The 12,480-nt window shown below is 43.1% G+C and overlaps 1 protein-coding gene across 1 annotated transcript; it reads right to left on the bottom strand.

The window, feature by feature from the left end:
• Positions 1-3,753: 3,753 nt before the first annotated feature.
• Positions 3,754-11,302, bottom strand: slc13a5b (solute carrier family 13 member 5b). The gene is given in 13 exon segments (XM_041940285.1): positions 3,754-5,201; positions 6,150-6,287; positions 7,382-7,543; positions 8,101-8,222; positions 8,351-8,457; positions 8,554-8,766; positions 8,899-9,021; positions 9,116-9,296; positions 9,384-9,595; positions 9,816-9,952; positions 10,034-10,162; positions 11,166-11,281; positions 11,284-11,302. Coding segments are annotated over 13 exon segments (1,785 nt in total). The 3' UTR covers positions 3,754-5,075.
• Between the last annotated feature and the right edge of the window lie 1,178 nt (positions 11,303-12,480).

The following is a 12,480-nucleotide window of genomic DNA, read 5'->3' as shown; positions in this document are numbered from 1 at the left end:
GGATGCCAGCTCCAACCACAGGGAGTCCCACACAACCTGCAAGAAATGGTACTTCACAGGGATGACTAGGCCCCGTAATCTGTCACCTCTTTCCACTTCCTGGCTGCACTCTTCTTCTGCTTAAAATCTCTCTCAGGAACTTTTGCACTGGGACACAAAGAGACGTCGCAGATGAACTTTAGCGATTCAGAGAAGAAATGCTAATTTCTACATCACATGAAAGACTTACATTAACATTTCTTGTTCTATAAGCAAAGTATAAATGACACACTTTATTTTATTATTTCACTGTTTCATTTGCAAGATATGTCAGATTATATTTCATTTTATATATTTTGATCTATAATATAGTTAGAGAAATATTCCAGGACACACTAAATCTTTTTGTTAGTAAATATTATGAGAATTTAAATTGAACCTGCTGTCATTATTGGATTAAATGCAAGTTTAAAAGTGTCTTGAACTTTATTTACATGGTCAGAAGAATGTCTCCTTGTACAAATGTTGTATAAATAGAGAAAATGGGATGAAAAAGTGTGTGTTTTTTGTGGTAAATTAGTGTAGTTTTGATTCAAAATATATTAAACTCAGCTAAAATTCAATCCCAGACACTCTTTTAATAATTGCGTCATGAAAATGTGGTACTTATTCAACATTTGGCATCAGGCAGCAGTGTGGATTCAATACTTCACAGCTGATCCAATCATACTTTGCTTTCTGGGTGGTTTCTCAGGCCACTGGCACCAAAGTGCTGGACAAACAAAAATTTTGACCTGACGATGGCGCTGACTGAAAAGTTATGGGATCACCAAAGTTATTCTACAGAATTCTTTCCAATATTCGCTGAGATATTTCAGTCTGGACCAAAGTGGTGGGCCGACTGGCTGACGGAGCCCCGGCGCTAACGAGGACTAGAATCATGTTGTTCCCGTTTCCTGTAATGAGCCAGTCAACGTGGACAACTCTCTTCCCATTTGTTATGTAATATCATCAAGATCACTCAAACTCATTATCTGGACATGTTTTGGAGTGTTCTTCATCGTCTTTTTCAGATCATGATGTAAACAGCTGCTCCATGACGAGCTCAGGTTTGCTTACTATTCATTTGTTCCTCATCACCTGTTTCTTGTCTTTGTGCCTTACAAATGTAAGGGGCAGCTTTATCTGTGCAAATCTGATGCTATGGATATTTTATCGACCTTTGGGGTATTAAAGGTGTAATGATTCACATATAATCCCACCAAGGGAATGATTGTGAAACCACTATTAGTTTAGCCTGGTCAGTACGAATGTGCTTTGGCCAAAAGGGTCCAAAGAAAGGCCCTCTGTCCTCTTCTGGATCCTTTAGATTTTGCCCTGTTGACTCCTGTCCAAAGGTTGATTGGATGCTCGAATTTCTAACTGAAACCATCTCTACACACAAGTCTTTATGTGCCAGGAAGGATTGATTTTATCAGACAGGCTGCATATTGTCCTCATGTGTAACTGATACAGAAAAGGTGGAAGGCCACTGTGGTTTTAAAGAGCCTTCCCATCCACAAATACTTCCAAATCCAGCAGGTGGATTCGACGCAAAATGTGCCGTTTGACCCTGTGCGTGCCTGGAAGATTTTCTTGATTCCCACATGACAGTATATTTGTCTGGAAGTCATTTATTAATCTTTCTACTTGCTTACTCAACAACCAGAGGGCCTTGTTTCTAATGATTTAATAGAAACATGTTTCTGGGTTCACCAGAGGTCTTGTGTGTGCAGTCAGTCGCGTGAAATGCCAGCAAAGAGAACAACTCCCAGGTTCAATTTCCTACTGAAGCCTTACATGTATATATAGCCAATACTGGAGGCTATGATACAAGAGGATGTGTTTCAATTGGATAATGAGTGGGTGGCTGGGAGGCAGCAAAAGGAGAGAAAGGCACTGTAATTACATAAGCTTTTTTTCCTAGTGGGACCCAAGATCATAGTGATCTGAACTGCCCTATGAACCCAACCGCTTGTTAACCACTTTTAAACCGTCTAACATTTTAATTGTCCAACAGAACTGAGGTCAGAATATTCATGTGATCCTTTCATTTCCTTCTCCCATTACCTTTGCAGCAGTGTAACATGTTTTCCTCAGTCACACGATACCACCAACATGGTTTCGTGCTGTTGTTGGTGCTGTGCCGTGAGGTGGAGACTTTCAGGTTTCTGAAATCCACAATCTCCCATGACCTGAAGTGGCCACTCGGCACAGACGCAATCATCACAAAGGCCCAGCAGAGGATGCACTTCCTGCGCCGGCTTAGGACGCTTGGCCTGCCTCGGGAGTTGCTGGACTCGCATCCATCACTGTCTGGTTTGGATCGGCCTCCAAACAGGACAGGAACAGACCACAGCAGACGGTCAGGACTGCAGAGAGAAGCGTTGGTGCCAACCTGCCCTCTGTTCAGGACTTTCACATCTCAAGAGACAGGAAAGTGGTAGGAAAGCATCACCGCCATCAAACCCAGGATGCAGACTGTTCCAACATCTGGCCTCTAGTAGGAGCTACGGAACACCGCATAGCAAAAACAACCATTAGAATGAACAATACTTTCCACAGGCCATCACCATGACAAACACTTAAATCAGTCATAGCGTGAACAACCCTGTAAAACATCTTCTTACTTTCAAATTATGACTCATATAGAGTTCAACACTGTATACACTGAATATAGACATTTATACATGCATATACTGTAAATAACCACCTACTTCATGTACAACATAAAGAATCTATTTGATTACACTTTTAATATTCATTTTCACTATTAGTCTACAATTTATAGACACACCTGACTTTTATATGTAGACATTCTTGCTTTTTTAAAATCATGTCCATTTCTACCTCCTATATTGCTGATATTTTTTCTTGGAGCAGCGTGCAAGTACAGTGAAAGCAACTGAAAACCAGAGTATGTGTACATATCCCTCTTACCGAGTCTAATGATTCATGATGATCCTTTGTCTTGCTCTAACACGTAACTCTCATCATGGTGATAGATACTTGCAGGGTTGTAATAAAGCTCTCTGGGGTCTTTAAGTGGAGCCATGTGAAATGTCTTCTCAGAGCTCATAATGTTTATGAGCGCTGGACAATAACTGCCTTGACCTTTGGCTCACGCAAAGTCTGGGCTAAAGGACAATGACACAGAACTCTTGGCTGCATACATTAGGTGTGCCCTTTCAGTCCGGGATTACTGTGGCTTTCCACACTGTGTTTACAGGATTATATCAGCTCTATGCATGAGACAAGATGTCACTAAGCAGGAGGCAGAGAAACACGTGTGCACTTTTAAACACAGGTAACTGTCGTGTGATGTTGAATGTTGTTGAAGAGTGATGAAAGTGGGATCATTTTGTTTTGGATGACACTGAGCAACGACAATGTTGTTTTTTAACAGCTAATGCCGAGTTGTCGTTCCACCTGCTTTATTAAATCCTCTCATTTGTTTAAGAGCCTAAACCAGGTCATTAATGATCTTGCTGTTAAATCAGTGCCTTAAAAATTAAACCAACTTTGGCAGAATTTACTGTAAAAACTCTCTGAGCGTGACTTGAACAAGGCAACATGACAAGCAAGAAACATTAAAACTTCTTAGTATAAAACTCTTTTATTTTCATAGTCTGTCACAGGCCACTGAAATGTACTTTATTCATCTTTATTCATTTTCCATGTACAAAAGTCTTGATATTGAAGAGGAAAAAAAAAAACGCACAGTGGTTCTTAAATAGTCTTATTACAATTCAAACAGAATTCATTGTTGCAGTGAGACATTTCACAATGTCAGCACACAGCGAACTGATCAAAATGTTGAAAATGTGTTTACAGTACAATAAGTCAGCACAAGCTTGCACAAAACATGTATGGGCTTGTTGTTTTGTAATGAGAGTATATTTCAAAGTTCAGCTGATGCTGGAACAAACAACCATATGTCTTGATATATAGGTCAGCGCAGGTCAGTTCGGACAGAAGGGGGGCAAAAGTACATGTTTACTTGTGGTCAAGTGTCAGCTGTATTGTGCATATTAGCCAATTATCTATAAATATCAAAATGGCAAACCTAACCAACACAGTGGTGGAGGAAGTACTTGGATTTTTTTTTGTTTGTTTTACTTAAGTGGCAGCAGTGTAAAAAATAATCCGTCATAAGTCTTGCAATAAATGTTTTACTTTTGTCAAAGTACAGATTTTGACACAGAAGTGTGTCAATAGTAAAGTTGCTCATTAGGCAGCTGAATTGCCCTCGTCAGTGTTACGTGTAACGATGTTGCATTATTTTACTAATGTATTTAACAGAATTTTAATGCTGGATCTGGTTGAGACGGGGCTGATGTGCGTGCAGTTGCATAGTTTAATCTATAGTCAAATGTCATATTATCACAATATGAAAAGTAACTAGAAAGTACAGCTGTTAGATAAATGTAATAGAGTAAAAAGGACGACATTTCCCTCTGAAATGCAGTGAAGTAAAGCAGAAGTGGCATAAGATGTAAATCCTTAAGTGAAGTACGAGTACCTTCAAAATTGTACTTAAGTGCATTACTTGAGTAAATGTGTGAAGTTAGGCTCTTATTTTATGCTGTACAGTTTATTGCTATCAAGATGTGGCTACATGTGGCTACGTGAAACATTTCTAACAACCTTGACCTCATGAAAAGCCCTTCCTATGATTCCTCTGACAAAAAATGAGTGGACTTGAATGGTGTTTCTAGAATTGGCTGCTTAGGTGACTAGAAAGTCTCTATTGGAAGATATACATAATTTAGAAGTGTAACTTCATTATGATGCAATGTAAATAGAAAAAGATTTGAATTTAATTCGCCGACAACTCTTCTTCCGTTCCTAATCGTATTCATCACCACTTTCTTTCACAAGCAAGACTCAGTTGTCAATGAAAACAAGCCTTGCGGGGCTTGTGTTCTAGCAGCAGTCGGGCGCATGTGGTCCACCGTGTGGTCCTGTGCTGTCGCTCTGACCAGAGGTCTTTGTCCGGCACCTGTGGATAGGGAGGGCAGTGTGTGCGTGGATCATCTCCCATGGCGGAACCAGGATCACACCCCGGTGACGTTGGCCCAGGCGGGGAAGGAGTCCAGGTTAAACATGGCCTTGCCCCAGCTGTTGATGGCCAGTGTAATACAGAGGATGCCAATGATGTTCATGACTATTCCTGTCCTGGCCTGAGGGAAAGGAAGAGTATGGTGTGATATTAAAGAAATAGTTAGGAGATACTTACTTTCTTGCTTGGAGTTACATGAGAAGTGTCATGTCTCTCTGTTACATATAAAGCTGCAGCCATCAGCTGGTTAGTATGACCAAAGCCAACAGAATTTGACTACCAGCACCTCAGCAGACTACTTCTTATTCCCCGTAAAGACAGCAAGACTTCAGGAAGTCTCTGCTCTCTAAGAAGAAATAGTTCAGTACACAGACCCCTGTTGAACAACCACAACTTTCCATTTATACTCATACTACAGAGAATGTGTTTATTTGTGAGGTTTAAAGGTGCTCACGGGCAGGTTGTGTTATCTTTGGACATAGCTAGGCCAGCAGTTTTACTGATTTCCAGTCTTCATAATAAGTTAAGTGAACCAGATGCTGGTGGTGGCTTCATACTAGCATGTAGACATAAACCAAAGTGAGATTTAGAGGTGATTAGACACAACTTCGCCACTGCAAAATGCTGTTAAGACATGTCCAAAATGAGAGAATTAAGAAAAAGAAGTGGAATCCCAGGTGAGCTGTGAGATCAGTCAGAGGCTGAGCTGCCTCACAAACACACAGACACGCTCAGCTTCAGTCATCTTACAGCTGACGTTACAGAGAGTCAGCACATCGTCTGGGGCACAACGACGGCGCAAACTGTCCAGTTGTGAATTTTTGTGAGAACGACATGCACCCTTACACCGCTTCCGTTCACATTCTCATCCGACCCTCAGCAAAAAGAGCAAATGTGTTTCCCCAAAACAGTGAGTTATTCCTTCAACAGTTTCAGGTCGCAACTGCAAATGACTGTGAACACACAGGTTCAGCGATCCCGACGGCGCAGCAGGGGCCCTAAACTGACGACTTTGCATGTTCAACATATAATTTACTGAATAAACATAGCAAACCACTGCCATACTCACCATGTCAGCAACCTTGAGGTATCCGTAAGAGAAGACTATTGCGTTTGGAGGTGTAGCAACAGGCAGCATGAAGGCGAAAGAGGCACTCAGTGTACAAGGCACCATGACGTACAGTGGGTTGATTCCAATGGACTGAGACTGCAATAATCACACAGAGAGCTTGAATAGTCTGAGACAGGGATGAACACAGACTTGATAACAAAATCCTCCACTCCTCCATCTGGCTATTTTTCTGCAGCCGTAATCACTGACTCATAACTCAGAGTGAAATGTGTGCAATTCTGCGTGGAGTGAAAACTCTCATTAGGTGGGTGTAATTAAGATGTAATTCCTGCAAGCTCGGGGCTGAGTCATGATATTCAAAATAGAAAAGCGGTACATATGTAGCGATAATGGCAGAGTACTAAGATGCAGAAAACATTACTCTGGAATTTGCTGCTGAATTACATGTCCCACAGCACAGTAGCTTACAAGTGCACAGTAATTTCTGGTTCTCAAAATAAACAAAGAGTGAAAAGACTTAAACTTTATAGTTGGACTTCTTCAAACTGTGGGCTGTATATCAGGTCACTGCGATGACAGTGTTTTGTCTTGTCTGATGTTTTTGTTTAAATCAAATGCTAAAGATTCACTTGACAGGATGACACAAAGTGACATACCACAAACCATGAGAGCCACAAAGTGTCATCTCCCCACTTTCAGCTGAGTATAACTGATCAGATGTTCTTTTCTTCTCTCTTTTCTTTCCATCCCTATTTTCACACAAAGGCTGGACACCTTCGCCCCTTTCATAAATATCTGTCTGAATACCCCTGCTTGGCACTGTCTTTCACAACCCAGCTTTGGCGTCCCCTCAAGTGCTCGACTAGCGGGCACAGTCATGCCATTCTTCAGCAGCAGCGGGGTGGGCAGCGTTACAAGGCGCTGGGCTGAATTGGAGTGTTTGGCAGGTTATTAATGGGAGGAGGGGCCCGGGGAAAGGGAACCAAACATATTCAGCCTGAATGACCAACTAGATGGGTAACCAAACAAGGGAAAATGGGCCGGCTCCTACTGGGAGTAGTTTCAATGCTGGACTCCAATTGGGGAAAATCGGTTCAAAAGAAATTACACATATGTCGCACTTCACCTCACTGAACCTCTGCTGCCAAACATAATAGTCTGTCTCCTGCAGTCTGAGATTCTGCCTCTGCCCTCATCAAATGCATTTCACTCTCTGTCTGAGAACTCACCATTGAGGCTAAGACAGGTAGGAAGAGCGTCGCAGTGGCCACATTACTGGTGCACTCGGTGAAGGTAGCAATCAGCAGGCATAAGATGATAGCAATTGCCCAGGGAGGGATGTTTTGCAGGGGAGTCATTTGATGTCCTATCCACTTAGAGAGTCCTGATTCCTACAGAGATATACATAATAAACATATACACAGTTAGTCTCTTCTGGAAATGTGCACAGCATTCATCTAAACAGCTGAGTTACCGTTTGCTCATTTGGTATGAGTATACTATAATTAGGGTTTGTGCATCGTATGGAGCACTTTCAAGTGTAACTCAGCGCTATTTGCAGCATGAAATTTAAAATGAAAAAACACAAGCAACACAGGCAACATTTGAACTTGCAGCAGTAGGAAATGTTCAGCTTGCAGAGCAGTAGCTAAATGGAGCTCTGATAGCTGAGCAAACTGTAAATAGTGAGTCTGATTCTTATGAGATAAAATTTTAAAAAGTGATGCTGGATTACATGCAGCGCCGTTTCCTGTGACTCCGTTGTGCATAAGCAATTTGAATCCGGTGCAGGAATGGCAGACTCTGCCACTAACAATAAAAACCACTGCAGAGAACCATGAAGCCACCACCACGCTCCCCCCTCCGGAGACGTTATTATTCATGCCATATTGTGTGTAAGCTCTCAGGCCAGTTTCCCATTAACAGTGTGGCTGTCACTGTCACTTACTTCACTGCCCTTGGCCAGAGCAAAGCCTCCTCCAAGAAGAAGCACGATGCCCCATGGTAGCTTCTTTTGGGCAACCTTCCAGGTGAGCAGACGAGGAGTTGGGCCAGCAGCTTGACGGGGTGCTACAGAGCCAATAAATCCAGTGACTGACGATTGAGTTATTGCACAGTCTCCACCTCTCAAAACACGATTATAACTACGTGACACATAATCTGTTTTCTTCCAGAATGAATAGCTATGAGTAGCTCACCTGTGTCAAAACTTTGGGTCCTCCACGAACAGAAACGCGGGGGTCTAGAGGGCAGGACAAAGAGAAGAACAGCAACGAAGACTGCCACTGTGGCGTCTGTCACATACCTGAGAAGCAGAGGGATGACGGAGGGAAGAAATTAAGCAAATAATTTACAAAAACTATGGCTCAGAATTAGAAATGGAAATTTGTTGTGTACAAACTCTGCTTTGGAGTTGAAGATATCTGTCGCCCAGCCGCTGACAAAGCCTGGGTCCCTCGTGAACCACATCACCACCAGCAGAACGAAGAGACCCAGGACACTTATCTCTCCAAAGGACATGGGCCCCAGCAGACGGTGCTCCTCGCGGATCACGTTATAGGCGGCAATGTCCTTCTCTGTCTTCATAGCCCCACAGCCCCACGTTTTCTTAAAGCTGGAGGGATCACATGGGAAAAATCTTTCTGTCACCTCTGCACTCAAACAAACTCCTGATGCGGCAAAAGTTTCTTGATGTTGGTTCAAGTCTCTGTCACTGTAATTAGGCTTTAACCATCACCAAACTCACTTGAATCCCATGAAGACAAACTGCAGCCAAAGCCACGCCAGCGTGAGCATGAGGATCATGTTTGGGAAGGCAAAGCCGAACCAGGAGGCAAAGTTAATCACGTCTCCGTTTTGGGGAAAGAGCCTATGGAAAGCAACAAAAGGGATTTTTTAGATTTCACAGAACAAGATTGAAAGAAATGCAGGATGACTAAACAATGCTTTGAGGAAACGCTCACTGGTTCATCTGGCCCTTGAGCACCAGATTGGGGCCGGTTCCTGTCAGTGTGGCGGTGCCTCCGATGCTCGCAGCGTAGCAAACACACAGGGTCATCCCTTTGCACATTCTCCTCTTTTCTGCCGCCTCCTTATGTCTCTCTGCCTCCGCTGAGGCATCTAAGAAAGTCACCACCACTGAGCCTTCAAACAAAGAGCAGAGGATAATAAGAGCTGTGCGTTTTCTGAAAAACGCCAACAGTGCTGTACTTGAAGGTGACCGTGGCTCACTTTGCCCCTCGCTCTGCTTCTCGGTCTGTTTGCTGTCGGCCTCTGATGTCTGGACCTGCTCCTCTGAGCTGAGAATCTGAGGTATCTCCGCCTCTCTGTCGTTTAGCTGCTCCAGCACTGCTTGGACAATAGGCACCATCATGGCTGTGGTTGCTGTGTTACTGATCCACATGGACAAGAAGGCTGTCACACCCATGAAACCCAGCATCAAACTGCCACGAAGATAAAGAAAAAACATAAATAGTGTTAGTGGCTTTGGATTGGGTTTCACAACAATCAGTAAATTAGAGGGAGAGAGATAAAAAAACGTCTTTATCTATAGCAGATGTTTTTGATGTCACAGTTGATTAGACATGTTTCCAAAATGTAGGTCTTAAAGATGACAAGCTAAACAGATACTCTGCCGTGGAGGTGAGCATCTGAGCCACTCACAGCGCTGGACGCACTCCAACAAAGAGCAGCACCCTCAAGGCGATGCGCTTGTGCAGATTCCAGTGCTCCACGGCTACTGCGACCATCAGTCCGCTCACAAACAACAGGTTTGCGTCCTTCAGGTACTGCATACACACCTGAGACAGCGGGGTCACAAAGAGGAGGATGAGCCGTGTGTGAGCAGAAACTCTGCACAGTGCTGAAGTGATTTTACTCACGTCTTTGGATCGCATAATGCCAAACAAGGGGAAGAGCAGGGCCGGGAGGAGAGCTGTCACAGACAGCGGGAGCACCTCCGTGCACCAGTAAACCGCCATCAGGACTATCACGTAGGCGCATTCTGCTTCCTGCATGAATAAATGCAAAAACATGAAAGCAAATTGCACACAGACATAAGACCCCTTCTGGAAAGATGCCATGTCAGGTGTAAAAACAGCCCCCGGGAGCAGGATTACATAATCTTTAATGGGATGTTATTATGGTTCAAAGGGTAAAGATAAGTGTGCTTGTTGTGCTATTGTTGCTGTCACTGCTTGCTAGATCATATGTCTGAGCTCCATAAACACCTCTTCAATTATCAGTACATGACATATTCATGTTGCCATGTTTTATTGCCTGCCTAATTAAGACATTTTACAGTTTTTTTTTTCAGGTAACAGAGCCCACTGGTTGCTTTCATGTTGCTTCTTGTTAAAAAATCCTTTGTCTTCACTTTTTGCAAAGTGAGGAAACAATCCTAAAGTTTGAGACCCCACATTCTCCTCCCCTCCCCTACCTCATATCTTTGTTCACGGCTGCAGTCTATGTCTATCATAACATGCCTACATGCCTGTGTGCATGTCTGTGTCACATGAAGGTGTAACATGGACAGAGCCCTTTGACTCCGTGTTCCCACGCTGGACATGACCCTTCATGTTAACAACTAGGAGTTAAAATAACAAGACTTCCGAGCGCTCCAGCCTCAGGCAACACTGGACAGTTCTCATGCATTTTGCTCCAAGTGCGCTGCGCACTTGTGAGCCGCATCAACAGGTGCACGAGGAAACCAGCGCAAATCACGCTCGATCTCAAACCTCATTTTTAGGCAAGAAATGTCAATCGCGCGCTGAATTTGCGCATAAATTTAGTTCATTCATGTGTTAAAACTGCATGCACACGAGGTGAAATGTTTCCTAATTAAGTTCTAAAAAAAACGTGTAAACCCAATTAAAGACATCCCGAGTGCAAATGTTGCCAGATAGCAACATTTCAATTATTCCATGCCAAAATCATTAACAATTACCGAAATTCTCCACCACAAAGTTTAATCCAAATAAACCCATTGTTCCATCCAAATCAGTTGCTACATACCGATGTCCCGATCACTAAAGGCAGTGGAAGTAGAAGAAATGGAGTTGAGAAGAGGATAAACTCATTCTTAACAGAGCGGAGATATTTGAAGAATGCCATTCTGAAGGAAAACGGTGAAAAGGAGGCTTTCGCACCATGGATCGCGCTTTTGAGGCGCAGAGGAGAGGAGGAGGGGGGAGTCCCACAGCAGATAAAGGACAGAGAGAGAGAGAGAGAGAGAGAGAGAGAGAGAGAGAGAGAGAGAGGGAGGGAGAGAGAGAGAAGCGAATCACAATGAAGAGAGAGAGAGAGAGAGAGAGAGCTGCTCACACCAAAACAAAAGAGCTGACTGACTGATTATTCTGAGAATCAACAAAAAAGGGTTCTTCCATCAGCAAACCTCCCAAATAATGACAAGAAATCCCGTCATCACTGATACTGGCTGAACTGCTGCAAACTTGGCAGAAAGTTGAGGAACTTGGAGCTCCTGCAGCTGCCACATCATATGGACAGGTGAACTGAAGCCTCTAACTCCTTTTGGTGTCCTGAAGAGGATTTCGTCAGTTGCGGCCGTTAAAGAAGTGCGTACAGTGAGCTGATTCATGTTTGAATCCTCCTGTGAATGAAGAAAAGATGAACACTTGTGTCCGTTGCATCAGATCAGACTATGACACACTTTAGTCTGTGACTCACTGTGGTGTGAATTAGAAAAATTGTCTCAGGCCAGCAGTGGGGCTGTGAATTTAAATCATCTTTATCATGGGCGTGTGTATTTTTTATAACAAATGATAAAGGCTGGGTCATGGCCTGGATTTTCAAAATACCGATATCATGAGTTCCACCTGCTGGAACTAGCCACAAAAAAACCAAAAAACCAAAACACTTAACTTTTCTGCTCATTTTATCTCCCCAGGTTGTCTAAATGCTGTTTCTAATGCCACTGCACACTGCCAGAATATAACAGTGTGAAAAAATAACAAATTCCTTTATTTATGTCTAAACACTTTAAAAGTCTGATAAGTCGATAGGTTGCTGTCGAGCCTGGTAGCTGCAGACCACTGAATACTCTGTCAAACCTTCAGCTGAGCTTCTGAAGAGTTAACTGGAACACAGGAGATAAAGCAGCCAACCTTGACAACATGTTGCAACCAAATAGCTGCCATTCAAGACTTTCGTGTCTGCACCAAATGACTTGTATTCTGCGCACTGATTAAGAAATTACATTTCACAATTATTTCAGTGAACAGCCCCCCCCCCCATTTCCTCGGTGTGTTCTGACCTGAATACTTCAGCCCCGCCTCTCTACAGCCTTTCAAATGCCTATTATCACAGTGAG

This window comes from Chelmon rostratus, chromosome 7 (assembly GCF_017976325.1).
Source record: "Chelmon rostratus isolate fCheRos1 chromosome 7, fCheRos1.pri, whole genome shotgun sequence".
Taxonomy (NCBI): Eukaryota; Metazoa; Chordata; class Actinopteri; order Chaetodontiformes; family Chaetodontidae; genus Chelmon; species Chelmon rostratus.
The sequence above is the reverse complement of the archived record's forward strand: the minus strand, read 5'-3'. Positions and strand labels throughout refer to the sequence as shown.